Source organism: Leptonychotes weddellii, chromosome 15 (genome assembly GCF_054177405.1).
Source record: "Leptonychotes weddellii isolate Sample4059 chromosome 15, ASM5417740v2, whole genome shotgun sequence".
Lineage (NCBI taxonomy): Eukaryota > Metazoa > Chordata > Mammalia > Carnivora > Phocidae > Leptonychotes > Leptonychotes weddellii.
In genome coordinates, this window is record NC_138383.1 from 16,575,479 (window position 1) to 16,594,993 (window position 19,515).

The window sequence follows — 19,515 nt, forward strand, 5'->3', positions numbered from 1 at the left end:
TGAGAGACAGAGAGCATGAGAGGGAGGAGGGTCAGAGGGAGAAGCAGACTCCCTGCCGAGCAGTGAGCCCGATGCGGGACTCGATCCCGGGACTCCAGGATCATGACCTGAGCCGAAAGCAGCCGCCCAACCAGCTGAGCCACCCAGGCGCCCTCCTCTTCTCTAGTTTTAGTTTTCCCTATCAATTACCATATAGTTAACCACTGGAAAGGGTACAGGTGCGGGATTGTAGAAATTCCAAAATCAGCACTGGTTAGCAAATAACAAGATCCTACTTACATGGATAAATTTAGGGCAGTCCCTGTCTATTTATATTTAAATGATTATCGCTGCTAATTTTGTAATAGAGAAGTTTCCAGATTTGTCCTGTGCTTGGAAGCAGAATCCTTGACCTATAAGGAACTAGAGCTACTGTGTATTTTAATGACATGCAGGTCAGCCAGGTTCTACTCATTTATAATTAGACCTGCCACAAGTGGAAGCTTTTGTTGAGAGAGAGGCAGTTGAAGGAAAGTCTGTTGGGTGTATGTATGCGAGTGTGTTTTAAAATAATTAAAAATAAAATAATTTTTTTTGAAAAGTGAAATTGCTTCTAGACATGTACAGCTTCTTTTAGCTTTATAAAATACCTTCAGAAACCTTATCCTAACAAACAGATAATACAGGATCCCTTTGAACTTAAATTTCTGATTAGCATAAATGAAAAACTGTATTTGAACTCTGAAAGCAGATAGTATGTGGACAGGAAGAGTTGATTTAGGCATTGGAATAAGTGTTTCAAGCAATCATCATTAAAACTAAATTTTAGGAATACTCTAACATAGGATCTATGAATTTTCACAAGGATGACCATATGTTGTAGTTTATGCCTTTTGTCCTGGCATGTTTACTCTTAGCCCTCCCTTTCACTCTTAAAGTGCCCTGGTTTGTATGATACATTATGTGATCATTCTAGTTCTAATGGGATTTGAGAGGTCTAAATGAGATTTTGAAAATAGAAGAAAATACTTTTCTTAAAATCCCTGTTGAGGCCTTCACATAATCAAATGCCATGTTGCCTATTTTTGGAAAGAATGATTTTTTTTCTTTCTTTTCTTTCTTTTTTCTTTCTTTCAAGTAAACTCTACCCCCAGTGTGGGGCTTGAACTAACTTATGACCCTGTGATCAGGAGTTGTAGGTTCTAATGACTGAGCCAGCCAGGAGCCCCTGGATAGAATGATCTTAATAAGTCTAAGTTCATCAGGATGATGAAAATGGGGGGGGGGAACAGGAAATATTTATTACTATCATCATAATCACCACCACCACCAGCCACTCAGGTGCCCCAACATTGGTACAATAATAACTAAACCATAGACCTTACTTGAATTTTACCACTTTTATCCACTAATATTCTTTTTCTGTTCCAGGATCCCACCCAGGATTTTAAATTGATTGCATGTAGTTATTTCTTCTTTGTGTCCTCTAATCTGTAACATTTCCTCAGTCTTTCCATGTCTTTTGTGATAAATAGCAGGTTTTGACTAACTCTGTTTTCTATATGGAATATTGTTTCAGAATTATGGTCAGTTATTTTTTAAAATCTTTGAGTTTTGTATAGTATAGTACAATGGTGGAAACATGGGACTAAGAATCAAGCCCCACATTGCTAAGTTGTACACGTTACAACTTAAAGTTGACGTAACACTGTGTTTCAACTATACTCAAATAAAAATAAAATTACATTTATTCCTACCATACACCCTATCACCTACCCAGAGAATCAGAAGCCTTTGTGAATTTGGGACAATCTGTATGTCAGTTTTCTTATTTGTGAAATAGGGATGATTAAGGGGTGTCTGGGTGAAATCAAGTGTAATACTTGATTTCAGAGCAGGTCATGATCTCAGGGTCACAAGATTGAGCCTTGCCTGGGGCTATGTGCTGGGTGTGGAGCCTGTTTATGAAGATTCTCTCTCTTGGGGTGCCTGGATGGCTTAGTCAGTTAAGTGGCTGACTCTTGATTTTGGCTCAGGTCATGATCTCAGTCCTGGGATCGAGCCCCGCATGGGGCTCTGCGCTCAGCGGGGAGTCTGCTTCAGGATTCTCTCTCCCTCTGCCCCTCCCCCCCTCTGTAAAATAAATAAACCTTAAAAAAAAAAAATTCTCTCTCTCTCTCTCCCCCTCCCCCCCCACTCACATGCACTCTTGTTCACTCTAAAAAGAAAAAAAAAATTCTTCTAAGTTTAACTAATTGCCAAATCCTGTATTATCTAATAAGTTTGTTAGGATAAGGTTTCTGAAAGTATTTTATAAAGCTAAAAGAAGCTGTACATGTCTATGTGTATGGAGTGATATTGACTCCTCTCAGAACTTTGTTTTATTATTTTATTTTTTTAAAGATTTTATTTATTTGATAGAGCGAGAGGGAACAGTAGAGAGAGAGGGAGAAGCAGGTTCCCCGCCAAGCAGGGAGCCCAGTGCAGGGCTCGATCCCAGGACCCTGGGATCATGACCTGAGCCGAAGGCAGACGCCCAACCATCTGAGCCACCCAGGCGCCCCAGAACTTTGTTTTAAATAAACCTTTTATTTTAGGACAGTTTAGATTTACAGAAAGATTGCTAAGATAGTAAGAGCTCCCATAGATAAGCACCTAGTTTCCCTTATTAACATCTTACATTAGTGTTTGCACATTTGTTACTGTACTAATGGGCCAATAATCCGTATCAGTGGATATTGATACATTGTTATTAATTCAAGGCCATATCTGTATCCTTAATACTCCCTTCATGTCCTTTTCTGTTCCAGGGTCCCATACAGGATACCTCATTACATTTAGCTGCCGTGTCTCTTTAGGGTCTGCTTGGCTGTGACAGTTTATAAAATATTTTTATTTATTTTTTTAAAAGATTTTGTTTATTCATTTGAGACACAGATAGAAAGAGCACAAATAGGGGGAGAGGCAGAGGGAGTGGGAGAAGCAGGCTTCCCACAGAGCAGAAAGCCCGACGTGGGGCTCGATCCCAGGACCCTGGGATCATGACCTGAGCCGAAGGCAGACGCTTAACGAGTGAGCCACCCAGGTGCCCCTGTAAAAAATTTTTAAAGGGCAAAAACTTAGTTAATGTTGTAATTGTCATTAATTTTGGGTCTAATTTAATAAATATTTCAGTTTGTTTTAAGTACCTATATATGTTGCTGTTTTGTCTTGTTTTTAAGAGAGGGAGGGGGCATGTGGTTGGCTCAGTTGGTTAAAGTGTCTGACTTTGGCTCAGGTCATGATCTCAAAGTCCTGGGTTTGAGCCCTACGTCGTCGTGCTCCCTGCTCGGCAGGGAATCTCCTTGTCTCTCTCCCTCTGCCTCTCCCCCTGCTTGTGTGCTCTCTCTCTCTCTCTCAAATAAAGTCTTTAAAATAAAAAGAGGGGCAGAGGGAGAGAGAGGACTTTAAGTGGGTTTACAACTCTTGAGATCATGACCTGAGCAGAAATTAGGAGTTGGACAGCATACTGACTGAGCCACCCAGGTGCCCCAGTACCTCTATATGTTCTATAGCACAGAGGGACCCTCTATTTTTACTGTATATTGGTTTAATCTTTTTAAAAGTTTTTTATTTACATAATCTCTATGCCCCATATGGGACTTGAATTCATGACCCCGAGATCAGGAGTCCCATGTTCTTCCGACTGAGCCAGCCAGCCATCCCTATTTGTTTATTCTTTTATTTATTTATTTTTGAAGATATAATTAGAGTGCATGCAATCGTGGGGGGGTGGGGGGAGGAGGGGCAGAGGGAGAAGCAGACTGAGCAAGGAGCCGGATGTGGGGCTAGATACTAGGACCCTGGGATCATGACCTGAGCAGAAGGCAGACACTTAACTGAGCCACCCAGGCGTCCCCTTGTTTATTCTTTTAAAGCAAACACTTTGATTTACACGTTTGTGTTTGTGATATTGTTAGGTACACTTATGACTTATTGATATATAAGGATATATAAGCCTTCATTAGGAGCATGAATCTGAAATTGAACATTGTTCCTGTAGGAAAAAGAAGATTTGCTTTAAGTGATCTGGTTCCAGGAAACCAGGAATTGCTTGCTTCATTTGGTTAAAGAAAGAAGCTGTGTTTCATATTTCTTCTTTGAGCACCTTAATGGCCAACAAATATAGCCTTTCTTAACTCCTCTTTCTATTTTTTTATTTTTTAAAAGATTTATTTATTTGTCAGAGCATGTGCACGAGCGCAAGCTGGGGGAGTAAGCAGGGAGAGGGAGAAGCAGGTTCATCCCAGAGCCCTGGGATCATGACCTGAGCTGAAGGCAGATGCTTAACCGACTGGGCCACCCAGGCATCCCTTAACTCTTCGTTCTTTAAGGAAGGAGCTGTCTTCAAGGAAGGAGGTATCTGTCTATCCCTCCAAATGTCCATTGTCCAATAGTTTCCCCCTTTGTTTTCTGTATATTTGCCTCCCTCCCTCTAAATCCTAATAAACAGGTTTTTCATTTTATTTTTAAATTTTTATTATTTTAAGATTTATTTATCCATTTTAGAGAGAGCGAGAGCATGAGTGGGGGGAGGGGCAGAGGGAGAAAATCTTCAAGCAGTTTCCCTGCTGCTTAACCGACTGAGCCATCCAGGCACCCAAGACAATGTTAATGTTAATACTGTTTCCTCACCTGTGACAAGAGGCTATTTAAGTAACATATCTAAGTATAAGATTTAAGTTCTGCCTAACAAAATGTGTGCAGAAAAGTATTTTATAGGGGTGCCTGGGTGGCTCAGTCGTTAAGTGTCTACCTTTGGCTCAGGTCATGATCCCAGGGTCCTGGGATCGAGCCCTGCATGGGGTTCCCTGCTTGGCAGGAAGCCTGCTTCTCCCTCTTCCTCTGCTGTTCCCCCTGCTGTGCTTTCTTGCTCTTTGTCATATAAATAAATAAAATCTTAAAAAAAAAAAGGGGGTATTTTACAAAAAACACCCTTCTTGGGGCCTGGGTGACTCAATCAGTTAAGGAGTTGTCCAACTCTTGGTTTTGGCTCAGGTCATGATCTCAGGGTCCTGGGATCAGGCCCTGAGTCTGGCTCTGCCCTCAGTGGGCAGTTGGCTTGTCCCTCTCCCTCTCCCCTTGCCCCCATCTCCCCACTCAAGCACACACACTCTCAATAAATAAATAAAATCTTAAAAAAAAAAACCAAACCCTTCCTTGATGGACATTATTATTTGAACAGTGCAATTCACCTTTCTTTCCACAACAGAAAGAATGTGGAAGTACTGCGTCTTTGCAGTGGTTAACGTAAAAATAAAAATCTTGTATGAACCAGCCTCTTCACTTTTATTTACATAAAAGGACACATAATTCTAACTCAACACTTAATATTCATTCATTATATGCCATCCACTAAGAACTGTTCTGGCACAAGACATACAGATGAAGAAAAGGGTGTCTGGACTTAAGGAATATGCTTTATGAAGGAGGAGACAGGTAAAAAGTGAATTGCAATTATGGTAAGTACCATAACAGATATAAACAAAAAGCTGGAAGAACATAGACTAGGAGAGTCAGGCATGACTTCAAAGTGGAAGTGAGCTGGATCTTAGCCAGATGCAGGAGAGGAGTGTGGGGACTCCCACTGAGGGAGTGCAGGGGTACAAGGCTGGTTTTGTAGGGCAGAGGACTTACTTTCTGATCTGTGATTTACTCTATGTGCAGCTAGTAGAGTGGTGTAGTAAGATAAGTTTTTCAAATTGTTTATTAGGATGGGGCGCCTGGGTGGCTCAGTTGGTTGAACGTCCAACTCTTGGTTTCAGCTCAGGTCATGATCTCATGGGTTGGCAAAATCAAGCCTCCACAATGGGCTTAGTGGGGAGACTGCTTCTCCCTCTCCCTCTGCCGCTCCCCATGCTTGTGTTCTCTTGTGCACTCTCTCTCTTTGTCTCAAATAAATAAATAATCTTAAAAAAAATAAAAAATATTAACATTGTCTTTATTTAGAACTCTGTGCCCCTACTTTATTGAAATGTATTATTAAAAACAGTAGAAATGTAAAGGTGAATATTGTTTTTTGTTTTTTTTTTAGATTTTATTTATTTATTCATGAGACAGAGAGAGGCAGAGGGAGAAGAAGGCTCCCCGCAGAACAGGGAGCCCCATGAGGGACTTGATCCCAGGACCTAAGGCAGATGCTTAACGACTGAGCCACCCAGGCACCCCTTCATTTTACTTTTTAGAAGTAATCACTTACCAACTTTATAATTTTGCAGCAACGTTTTTTTTTTTAAAGATTTTATTTATTTTATTTGAGAGAGAGAGAATGAGAGAGAGCACATGAGAAGGGGGAGGGTCAGAGGGAGAAGCAGACTCCCTGCCGAGCAGGGAGCCCGATGCGGGACTCGATCCCGGGACTCCAGGATCATGACCTGAGCCGAAGGCAGTCGCTTAACCAACTGAGCCACCCAGGCGCCCTTGCAGCAAAGTTTTAAAATGGACGTATTTTTGGGAAGAAATGTTTTGGAAATGTCGACTGTGGGTTTACTCAAATTATTAACTCTTTTGTTGTTTGCTTTTTTTAAATATATAGACTTTATTTTTTATTTATTTTATTTTATTATTATTTTTTAAGATTTTATTTATTTGACAGAGACAGATACAGCGAGAGAGGGAACACAAGCAGGGGGAGTGGGAGAGGGAGAAGCAGGCTTCCCGTCGAGCAGGGAGCCCGATGTGGGGCTCGATCCCAGGACCCTGGGACCATGACCTGAGCAGAAGGCAGACGTTTAACGACTGAGCCACCGAGGCACCCCTAGACTTTATTTTTTAGAGCAGTTTTAGATTCAAAGCAAAATGGAGCTGGAAGTACAGAGTTCCCATATATCCTTTCTCCATTCACACACCGTGTCCCCACCATCTATATCTCATATCAGAGTGGTATGTTTGTTACTGTTGGTGTAGTTCTGTCAGTTTTGACAGATGTACTATAATGACATGTATCTACCGTTATAGTATTATACAGAATAGTTTGACCTCCCTAAAAATCTCCTGCACTTTACCTATTCATCCATTCTTATTCCCCAAAGTTCCAGGCAACCACTGATTTTTTTTTTTAAGATTTTATTTATTTGAGAGAGAGAGCAGGAGCCAGAGGGAGAGGGAGAAGCAGACTCCCCGTGGAGCAGGGAGCCCGACATGGGGCTTGATCCCAGGACCCTGGGTTGGTGACCTGAGCCGAAGGCAGACGCTTAACTGACTGAGCCACCCAAGCGCCCCAATCACTGATTTTTTTTAACTGTTTCCGAAGTTTTGCCTTTTCCAGAATGTACTATATTTGGAATCATACAGTATGTAACCTTTTCAGATTGGCTTCTTTCACTTAATAATATGTATCAAGGCGCACGTGGGTGGTTCAGATGTTTGGGCGTCTGCTTTCGGCTCGGGTCATGATCTCTTTGGTCCTGGGATCGAGCTCTGTGTCAGCTCCCTGATAAGTGGGGAGTCTGCTTCTCCCTCTCTTTCTCCCTCTGCCTCACCCCCTGCTTGTGCTTTCTCTCTCTCAAATGAATAAATAAAAAAGACTTAAAAAAATATGTATTCAAGTTTACTCCATGTCTTTTTGTGGCTTGATTGCTCATTTTTAGTGCTGAATAATAATCCATTGTATAGATGTACCACCATTAATTAATCCGTTCATCTTTTGAAGGAGATCCTGGTTATTTCCAAGTTTAACAATTATGAATAAAGCTGCTAGAAATACTGTACGCAGGATTTTGTGTAGATATGTGTTTAACTCATTTGGGTAGATACCAAAGAATGCAATTGTTGGATTGTATGGTAAGGCTGTGTTTAGTTTTGTAAGAAATCGCCAACTGTCTTCTAAAGTGGCTGTGCTTTTTTTTTTTTTACACCTTCCCAGGAACAATGAATAAGAGTTCCTGTTACTCCCATACCCTTGTCAGCATTTGGTGTTGTCAGTGTTTTGGATTTTAATTTTTTTTTCAAGATTTTATTTATTTATTAGAGAGACCGCGTGCGTGCACAAACTGGATTGGGGGGGCGGTGGGCCGAGGGAGGGGGAGAAGTAGACTCCCCGCTGAGCACGGAGCCCTACATAGGGCTCAATCCCAGGACCCTGGGATCATTACCCGAGCCGAAGGCAGACCCTTAACTGGCTGAGCCACCCAGTGTTTTGGATTTTAGCCATTCTGATTGATATGTAGTGGTATTTCATTTTAATTTGCAATTTCCTAATGATGTATGATGTTGATCATCTTTTCTTATGCTGATTTGCCATCTGTATATTTTCTTTGGTGAGGTATCATTTCAGATCTTTTGCCCAGTTTTAAATTGGGTTCTTTGTTTCTTATTTAATTTTAATAGTTCTTTGTATATTTTGGATAAATTTTTTATCAGACGTAACTTTTGGAAATATTTTCTCCCAATTTGTGGCTTATGTTCTCATTCTCTTCACAGTGTCTTTTGCAGAGCAGAAGTTTAAAATTTTAACAAAGTCCGACTTATTATTTCTTTCATGACTCATGCCTTTGGTGTTGAATCTAAAAAGTCATCACCAAACCAAGGTCATTTGTTTGCTTTTACTTGGTTTACATGTCATGGAATAAGACTACATTTATTTTGGTGGTAGGTGAAAAGTGTTTTATGCTTCACTCCAAGGATTATTGCCATTGTGGTTAGTATTTTTCTTTTTTAGGAATTGATGGCATATATTTTTGTATTAACAAATTTTAAATGAATTAACCATTTTCTAGAGGCTAAATTTAATTCAGTTTAAAATTGCAAATTTATAAAGTTTTAGACCAAGAAATGACATAAAAGAGTGTCCAAAGTTCTTCATTTTGTAAATGAGTTCACAATGGATGCAAAATGTAACATGATTTCTTTGAAGTTATACAGCAAATTAGCAACACCTGTAGGACTTAGAATTGGTGATAACCAGTTTAAATTACTAAGATGAAAGTTTTAATGGTAATTTTTCTTGTGTGAAAAGTACTTTTTTGTTGGTAGGTGCTTCTTATTGTTTGTGACTTGGTATTATAGTCCTAATATTTAAAAGGATAAGTTCTAAGTAAAAAATACAAGCAGTTTTTATACTTTTCAAATGTTGCAACTAATTGGTTGGTCTATTATGGCAAATCAAGCAGATACTCATGTTAAGAAGTAATATCAATTCACTAATTTAGTCATGTTTAGTTGTGGAATATTTCTTTTCAGGCTGTTTAAAGTCCTCTTCTATCACTAAAATCGTATTTTTTTAAAAATACTTATTTGAAAGGGATTGAGAGCATGAGGTGGGGGCGGGAGGGGCAGAGGGAGAGAGAAGAGGCAGACACCCTGCTGAGCAGGGAGCCCAATGTGGGGCTCTATCTCAGGACCCTGATCATGACCAGAGCCGAAGGCAAATGCTTAACTGACTGAGCCACCTAGGCACCCGTAAAATCTTATTTAAATTAAAAAAAAAAAATTAAACTTCAGGTGTTTATTAGATGTGTTTCTTCAGATATATTTATTAGCTCCTGTCACATTTTCAGAATACCACTTAGTTTTTGTCCACATAAAGAATCTTACACACTTGTAATTAGTGAACTACCTTTTTGATTTTTTTCCTCTCTGTGTAACTTAACCTGTTTCTGTATAGTTTTAAAATTTTTATTGTAACTCCCTGATTGTTTTGTTAATAAAATAGTATTAAACTCTTCCCCTATTGGACATTTGTTTCTAATTTTTTTAATAAACATTTTTTTTTTTTAAGATTTTATTATTTGACAGAGAGAGACACAGCAAGAGAGGGGACACAAGCAGGGGGAGTGGGAGAGGGAGAAGCAGGCTTCCTGCCGAGCAGGGAACCCGATGTGGGGCTCAATCTCAGGACTCTGGGATCATGACCTGAGCTGAAGGTAGACGCTTAACGACTGAGCTACCCAGGCACCCCTCTAATTTTCTTTTAAGATTTCTTTATTTGAGAGAGAAAGTGAGTGAGAGTGTCCATCGTCGTTCCCCCCCCCTTACTGGGGGGGAGGGGCAGAGGGAGAGGAAGAGAGCATCTAAGCAGACTACGCAGGGCTCCATGTCATTACCTGAGATCATGACCTGAGCTGAAACCAAGAGTTGGATGATTAACCGACTGCACCATACAGGTGCCCCTCTAATTTTTTTTTATATACTAGGGAAGTGCTACAGTGAATGTCATCTGCATTTAAAATTTGTAATAGCTATGGAAAATGTGCTGTATCCCAGTGTTCTTCCTCCTGCCTCTTCCACCTGGAAAAAAAAAAAATCACAAAGTAGCATACCAGAAAGAACGTGAACTTTATTACTATTTTTTTAAGATTTTATTTATTTGAAAGAGAGTGCACGAGCAGGGGGGAGGGGTAGAGGGAGAGGAAGAAGTAGACTCCCCACTGAGCAGGGAGCCCAGTGTGGGACTTACTCCCAGGACCCCAGGATCATGACCTGAGCCCAAGGCAGACGCTTAACCAACTGAGCTACCCAGATGCCCCAGAACACAAACTTTAAAGTTACAATGACTTGAGTTTAGAATTTGGGCTTCTTTACTTACTGTTTAAGTAATTGAGCAAATTTCTTAAACCCTCTGAATTCTACATCTGAAAATGCAAATAAAGAATGATACCTACCATGTTGGGTCATTGAGAGGATTAATTGAGATCATGCCTGTGAAGCACACAGTTCCTGATACTTATTAATAGGTACTCAAGAGATAGCTGGTACAAATGTACTGTTTAGCAAGACCACAGGAGTAAACTGTTAAAATTGAGTTCTTCTCTGAGCTTTCTTTCCTTAACACTCTCAAATTTAGACTGTGAATTAGTCAAAAACACCAGCAGGGTATTTTTATTTTTTATTTATTTATTATTATTATTTTTAAAGATTTTATTCATTTGAGAGAGAGAAAGCGTGTGCTCACAAGCAGCAGGGAGAGGCAGAGAGAGAGGCAGAAGCAGACTCCCGGCTGAGCTGGGAGCCAGACATGGTACTTGATCCCAGGCCCTGGAGATCATGACCCAAGCCGAAGGCAGATGCCCAAGCAACTGAGACACCCAGGTGCCCCAGTATTTTTATTTTTTAATGTGTAAATTTGTTGGTTTCGTTGAAGAGATCATTTGGTTATAACTTATTTATTTTTTAATTTTATTATGTTAATCACCATACATTACATCATTAGTTTTTGATGTAGTGTTCCATGATTCATTGTTTGCGTATAACACCCAGTGCTCCATTCAGTACGTGCCCTCTTTAATACCCATCACCAGGCTAACCCGTCGCCCCACCCCCCTCCCCCATTTGGTTATAATTTTTAAGTTTCTGAGTCCAGATGGTTTGGTGTTTTTCACTATTAATTTTTTCTATCTAAACTGATTTTGTTTTGTTTAGATTTTATTTATTTGTCAGAGAATAAGCAGGGGGAGCGGCAAGCAGAGGGAGAAGCAGGCTCCTTGCTGAGCAAGGACCCAAGCATCCCATAAACTGATTAGTTTTTTTAATTGAAATTTATTAAAGTTGGTATTACATTGTGAATGATTGGTAGATGCCTTTTTGTTTGTTTTTATATAGTCACCCTCTCAGCAGCAAAAGAGCAACTCTGGCGTCAATAATTGAGAAGACTGGCAAAAAAAATTAGCTTGTGGTCTTTATGTCTGATGTATATGCTTTTTTTTTTTTTTTTTAAAGATTTTTTATTTATTTGCAAGAGAAGGAATGAGAGAGAGCATGAGAGGGAGGAGGGTCAGAGGGAGAAGCAGACTCCCCGCTGAGCAGGGAGCCCGATGCGGGACTCGATCCCGGGACTCCAGGATCATGACCTGAGCCGAAGGCAGTCGCCCAACCAACTGAGCCACCCAGGCGCCCTGATGTATATGCTTTTTAAAAAAAGTTTCAAATGTCCAAACAAATCATGATTTTATTTTGTTTTTATATTTCAACACTTAAAAGTGAAAATTATATATATTTTTGAATCAACACCACTTTAAAATTTTAAAATAATTTCATCAGAAATTTATTTTGAATGGTGCTGATTAAGCATTCAAAGAGAAACAGAATGGTTGCGATTTTCATTAGAGTATTTGAGTCTTAGGGTATTAAGTATAAAATTCAAAAGGAAAAAACATGCAGTTAAAAACGGCCTTCGTCGCATCTCTTGTCCCCTTAGGCACTCAATTCTCTCAGAGGTAATCTCTAGTATCAGCTTCTAGATGTATTCTAGAGTTGTCTATGCATGTTTTTTAGTTTATTCATTTACTTTTAAAGATTTTTTATTTATTTGAGGGAGAATGAGTGAGAGAGAGAGAAAGAGCACCAGCTGGGGTGGGGGGAGCAGAGGGAGAGGGAGAAGCAGACTCCATGCTGAGCAGGGAGCCAGACGTGGACTCGATTCCTGGACCCCCGGATCATGACCTGAGCCAAAGGCAGACACTTAACCAACTGAGCCACCCAGGCACTCCAGTTTGTTTTATTTTAATTGAATAAATTATACCGTAATACTTTTATTTTTAAAGATTTTATTCATTGTAGAGATAGAGAGCGTGAGCAGGGGGCGGAGCAGAGGGAGAGGGACACTCTGCACTGAGCATAGGGCCTGATGCAGGGCTCTGTTCCACCACCCAGAGATCATCACCTGAGGCAAAATCAAGAGTCTGGATGTTCAACCAACTGAGCCACCAAGGCGCCCCTGACTTTTATTTCGATGTATATAGTTCTATGAATTTTAACACATGTATAGATTCATGTAACCACCATCAAAACATCTTTACACAACAGATTTTAAATGTTTTTAATGAGGGCGCCTGGGTGGCTCAGATGGTTAAGCGTCTGCCTTCGGCTCAGGTCATGATCCCAGGGTCCTGGGATTGAGTTCCGCATCGGGCTCCCTGCTCAGCGGGGAGCCTGCTTCTCCCTCTGCCTCTCTGTCTCTTATGAATAAATAAATAAAAATCTTAAAAAAAAATAAATGTTTTTAATGCTTAAATAGTTTAAGGGGGGAGATGTAGAAATACTGGCTTTTTCTGTTCTTTTTCATTAAAAAAAATTAAAGTATAATGAAGGTATAGTGAAATTCACTCATTTGAGTGTTCAGTTCCTTTGAGTTTTAACAAAATATCGTGTAACCACCAACACAATCGTATATAGCTCCTGGCAGCCACTGATCAGTTTTCTTTTCTCTGGTTTTGCCTATTACAGAATGCCTTTAAATGGAATTATACAATAACTTTTTGAGTATGGCTTCTTTCACTTAGCATAGTGTATTTGAGATTCATCCATGTTATTGCTTATATGAGTAGTTTGTTTCTTTTTATTGGTGAGTTCAGTGGTTCATTGCGTGTACCATAGTATTTTAATCTGTTTGCCAATTGAGGGACATTTGATTAGTTTCCAGACATTTACAAGACAGGATTTTGTGTGTACATAAATTTTTCCTTTTACTTGGGTAAATACCTGGGGACAGTATTGATGGATTGTTTGTTAAATGTGTGTTTATTTTTTTAAGATTTTATTTGAGAGACAGAAACAGCAGGGGGAGGAGCAGAGGGGGAGGGAGAGGGAAAAGCAGACTCCTTGCTGAGTGTGGAGCCCCTGTGGGGCTTTGTCCCATGACCCTGAGATCCTGACCTGAGCCGAAACTAAGAGTCGAAACCAAGAGTTGGCTGCTTAACCAGCTGAGCTACCCAGGTGCTACAGTGTGTGTTTAATTTTTTTTTAATGTTTCACTCTGTCAAATAAATAAAATCTTTTTTTATATAAGAAACTGCCAAACTTTTCTAAAATGGCTGTACCATTTTACATTCCCACCAACCATCTGTGAGAGTTCCCAAGCAATTTTAGCAGCGCTTAATATTGTTTCTTTTTCTTTAAGCCATTTTAATAGATGTGTAGTGGTATCACCTTGTGGCTTTAGTTTGTATTTCCTTAATGATTAGTGATGTTGAGTGTTTATTTACTATCTATATGTCATCTTTGGTGATGTGTGTTTAAATCTTTTGCCTGCTTTAAAATTGGGTTTTCTTATTACTGTGTTTTGAAAGTTCTTTGTGTATTTTGGATATACAAGTCCTTTATCAGGTATGAGAGTTGTGAATACTTTCTCCCAGTCCAGTTTTTCAATTTTTTTTCTTTTACAGATTGTGCTTTTGGCAGTGTAGCTTAAGAAACCTTTGTCTAGCCCAAGGACACAGAGATTTTCTCCTATATATTTTCTTTTTATTTTTTTTTATTTTTTTTAATTTATTTATTTGAGACAGAGAGAATGAGAGAGAGAGAGCACATGAGAGGGGGGAGGGTCAGAGACAGAAGCAGGCTCCCTGCCGAGCAGGGAGCCCGATGCGGGACTCGATCCAGGGACTCCAGGATCATGACCTGAGCCGAAGGCAGTCGCTTAACCAACTGAGCCACCCAGGCGCCCTCTCCTATATATTTTCTTCTAGAAACTTTATAATTTTAGGTTTTACATTTAGGTTTGCGATATGTTTTGGGTTATTTTTTTTTTACTAGGGTGTGCAGTATGGGTTGAGGCTCATCTTTTATTTTACATATGGATACTGAGTTCTAGCACCATTTATTGAAAATACTATTATTTCTTTATGGAATTGTCTTTGCACCTTTGTTGAAGATCAGTTAATAATAAAAGGATGGGTCTTTTTCTGGACTCAAGCTGTGTTATTAATCCTGTTTTGTATTGTGTCTGATAGATCCAGAATTATTTGAAAACTTAGCTAGCTGTGTTTAGAAATTTGTTAAGCATCTCATTTGGAACCTGTTGTTTGTAATCTACAGAAGAATTTTCTAAAATGCCTAAGTCTGGGGCACCTGGCTGGCTCATTTGGTAGAGCACGCAACTCTTGATCTCAGGATTGTAAGTTTGAGCCCCACGTTGGGTATAGAGATTAATTTTTTTTTTTAAAGATTTTTTTTATTTATTTATTTGAGAGAGAGAGAATGAGAGACAGAGAGCATGAGAGGGAGGAGGGTCAGAGGGAGAAGCAGACTCCCTGCCGAACAGGGAGCCCGATGCGGGACTCGATCCCGGGACTCCAGGATCATGACCTGAGCCGAAGGCAGTCGCCCAACCAACTGAGCCACCCAGGCGCCCCGGGTATAGAGATTAATTAAAAGATAAATAAAATCTTTAAATGATTTTAAGTCTACAGATGAAAGGATTTTGCTAATGATTCATTATCTATTTGGAAAATTTTGAGTGATTTCTTGTGCAGTAAGGATGAACTAGAATGGCTTTTCCTAGATGTCCATATTCTTTTTTGTAGAGTTACTTGGTAGTTCTCTCATAATATCTGCAAGTGTTTGTGCTTTTATTATATCATCTTTGATAGTGATAAATTTGGGGGCAGTTCTCCTTTGATTTAAAACATGGTTGTCCTAAGTTACTCTAAAGTCACTTACAAAATAGTATGCAATTATTGTTGATAGGATGAGATTTTATCTTTAAATCATATAGAGCTGTGGAGTGAAAGAATTACTAGATTTAGTGGGACATTGTTCTATAATGTGAGGTTTTTTAGTTACTCTAAGTATTTGGATATTTATTATTTGGGAATTTTGAAGCGCTTTGCAATTAACACCTTGTAAGTAACTTTCAAATCATTTAAATGTTGCTTTGTAAGTTAAAAGAAGAGCCAAGTATTAATTTTAAAGAGATTGTTGTACAGAATATTGTAGATAAATCCTTTCAGGGTTTATAGCTATTTTTTTCAGTTTTAGTATTTGTTGATGATTGCTTTTCCTCATTCTTGGAATGCCTGATCTTCAGTTTTTAGGATTTGCTTTTCTTCTTTGGAAAACCCATACCTGTTACTCCTTTCTTTTGGATAGACTCTACTGCACACTTTTATTTTTTATTTTTATCATTTTTATTGTAAAATACAATATAAAAGTACCATTTTAAGTATTTTAAAGTATACAGTTCAGTGGCATTAAGTACATTAACAATGTTGTATGACCATTATCACCACCACTGTCTAATTCCAGAATTTTTTTACCACTACCACACAATTTTAGCACCTAATTGTTCTCTAATGTTTAGCCACCGTTATTTTTAGGGTTATAAAAGATAAATAAGATTTAGTGTTGTTCTTAAGGACTTTATAGTCTGATGAGGGAAACAAGTAACCTAGTGTTAGTGATACAGTGTGGCAGATTATATGTTTTAGATCTGTATCATTAAGTTTTATTTATTCAACTAAAATTTTACCTTGAAAAAGTAAAGTAACTTTTTGTTAACATTCAAGTTAGTTCTGAATTAATGTAGGCTCTTTAGTCTTTTGGTTTAGGTCAATTCAGGACTCACAAATCATCGTGCCCTCTTTTGTAACAAAAAGGGACCCAGAAAATTGGTATTCTGATTTAAAGCCAAATTATGAGCTCTTCTTTTCTAATGGATCAGGGAGATCAGAGAAAACCATGATTAGAGAGAACTTCCTAGTTGTCTGCACCTATCCTCAGTTGAACTGTTTTGACTTACTCTAGTTGCAGTGACTGCTTGCTTGATTATAGTCAAATATGGCATTATACAGACATGTTTATCTCTCTTGGCAGATCATTTGAGGAAAAGCTATATTTGGAATAATGTGTCAAGAGATTGTGTTTTCAAATTCCTTGAAGCTTGGGAGTTAGCACTTAATTTAAAGTTGAATGCTTTAGCAGTTTTGTTAAAAGCAATGTTATCAACATTGGACAGTATTGTAATATAGGGTTTTTTTCCATTATTTGTTTTCTTTAGTACAAGATTGTTTATGAAAACATAGATCTTTGTTTTTAAGATCCTGCAGTCTTCATAATGTAGTCCATCTGAGAAGTTGCTGATAATCCCAAATGCTTTTGATAGTATTTTAGTTAGCAATTTCAGTGTTTGCTATAGGAAGAATTCATATTACTAGGCCTAGACTCCTCTAATAAATTATTTTTATAGATTTAGAACAATCTGAATTTGTGGCACAATTTGTTTACTGAAAAAGAATGAAAAGTTGAGGGGCGCCTGGGTGGCTCAGTTGGTTAAGCGACTGCCTTCGGCTCAGGTCATGATCCTGGAGTCCCAGGATCGAGTCCCGCATCGGGCTCCCTGCTCGGCAGGGAGTCTGCTTCTCCCTCTGACCCTCCTCCCTCTCATGTTCTCTGTCTCTCATTCTCTCTCTCTCAAATAAATAAAAAAAAAAAAATGAAAAGTTGAAAATAATCCCTAGTTTAATTAGATTACTAATAATTTTGGCATTTATTACTTTTGAAAAATAACTGTAGTCTTGTTTTTTCAGGGTAATCACTTTGATCAGTATGAAGAAGGACATTTGGAAATTGAACAAGCATCACTTGACAAGCCTATAGAATCGGTAAGATGATCAGTGCTTAATTTTGGGTCATAGTTAGTTAGGTAGTGTTTGTGTGACACTTGATGTGAATGAATTTAAACTTAATAATTTACAGTACAATTTAGAGCTTTTGTTTTGCATGCCCTACAATAATCAAATAGAGTTTGGGATGTAATCTAATATTTAATATTTTGGGAAATCAGTCTGAAAAATCTAGAAACAAGTTAGAATTTGATGGAAAAATATCATGTTGGCCCATACTGAAATTCTGTTAAAGATAGCAAGTTAAAGTTTAGTGTTTTTTGTAAATTGAATAAAGGAGTAAAATGTATTTTGATCCTTTAAAAGCTTCACCTTTCTTGGGCAACGCAATCACATGTGAAATGTTCCATTATTAATAGTTAAGGACTAATATATTTACCAGACACTTGTGAAAAACGACAAATTTGGTAGCTTAAGTAGATGTCTGGTTTTTGTGAAAAGCTGATTTTTTCTGTCTCTTTACATGGCTTAGTTTTGGATATTGATATAAAGTAATAGAACAAGGAGATTTATTTTCCTGACTTAATTTTTTTTAAAAAATCTTAATTTTTAAACATTATTTTCATTTTGAAAAGCCCTTTATTTTTAAATTACACAGTTCATTGTTAAAATGTCTAAACTTGTCAGTATTGTCAGTATTTAATATTTGTGCTTAAGTGTACATATTTTAATAAGGGTTTCAGTGAGTTATTGGTAAACTTGAGCGAAAATGATCAAAGAGGAAATCTTAATCTTTATAGCAGTCAAGACATCTCCCCTGTCCTTTTAAGAAACACTAGCTTTTCCTCCTCCCTCAGGAAAATAAGGCAGTATAGAGAGAACAGATATTTTAACTCTAGCTTTTATTTCCAAAACTGTAACATAGTAAAGGATCAACATATATTTATGTTCCTAATTAGGTTGGTGTTGTGTGTGTGTTTGTGTGTGTGTTTAGATGTTTACGGAAATTTACACAACTTGGGGTGTTCGACATTTTTCTTCCACAGCAGTTGGCCCATATTAGCTAAGCAGCCATGATCTGGTTTGTATTGCACGGTCTGCCTTTTTTTAATTTCTTCTCTAGGGTTTCTTTCTCCCCCACCTCCCCTTCTTATTTCTGTTCTTCTGGTCCAGTGAACACTGCATATAGTACCTTCTGTCTTAATGTGCTGGCATGATGCTAGACTTAGGCATGGCAGTAATTGATGACGCATGTGATAATGCTGCAGAGGGAGAATTCATATCTGATATTGTGCTGAAAGCCCAGTCTTGTGTTTTGATTTGAGGATAAAATGCCAAGTCCACATTGCTAAGTTAAAAATCACTGAAGTTTGTGCTTTGTTCTGTATCATCTTGGGAATTATCACAAGGCAGAATTTTACAATGAAGTCTGTAAGCTAGCTAGATTAGTATTTTGTACTTGAAAAATAATTTAATTTTTCCATTTTATTTAAATGTTTCTTTGGGTCATAGTTTAAGAACAGATAACTATCAGAAGCAAGACCCAAGTACCATATCTACAAGGTACATGGCTAATATTCTTAAATAAGCTATAATTCTGTGGGTACTCTGACTCAACAGTAGTAGGAAATTTAATTAGACTAAATTTGCGGCTTAGTATTCCTTATTACTATACTCAATAAAGATTTTTTTAACAACTCTAATATTTAACATTTCTAAAGCATTTTAGGGCCACATTTTAAAGTTTTTGGAAAATTCCTTCCTTTGGTGTGTGAGGCGCTAATACTGTTCTTCCTCTCACACTGTCCAGGATTTTTTCCAGCATATGTCATAGGAAGAATTCTGTCAGAAGACAGTCTGACTGAGTAATCCTTGTTGAGTAATCTCAGAGAGTAGGAGTGGAATTGATATATGCTCTATTTATTGAATAGTGTTATCTTCTCCACTTAAAATAATGGTATCGTAATCAGACTGGATATTTAATTTTTTTAATAAATAAGTGTATGTTCAGAGATACATATTAATAAATTATACTTCTAATGAAAATTTACTCCTGAAACAAATAAATAAATAAATACTGATGTGGTAGTTTAGGTAGTAGGAGGAGGAGCTTCTTAATCTACATTGTGTTAGATAGAAGTGGGAACACACAACAGGAGGGATTTTATTTCTCTTACCAAATCACCTGGGGACAAATTGAAAGTTTTTAAAGAAAGGTTTT

The 19,515-nt window shown here is 38.2% G+C and overlaps 1 protein-coding gene across 3 annotated transcripts in view; it reads left to right on the forward strand.

Annotated features, from left to right (window-relative positions):
- The window catches only part of GPATCH8 (G-patch domain containing 8), a 114,102-nt gene that overhangs the window by 13,674 nt on the left and 80,913 nt on the right, over positions 1-19,515 (forward strand). For 2 of the 3 annotated variants that reach the window (XM_081804852.1, XM_081804854.1), the window contains exon 2: positions 17,259-17,333. In XM_081804852.1, coding sequence (XP_081660978.1) covers positions 17,259-17,333 — 75 coding nt within the window. Of the gene's footprint in view, positions 1-17,258; positions 17,334-19,515 lie in introns of those variants that run through there. The other variant, XM_081804853.1, reaches the window with a different exon arrangement.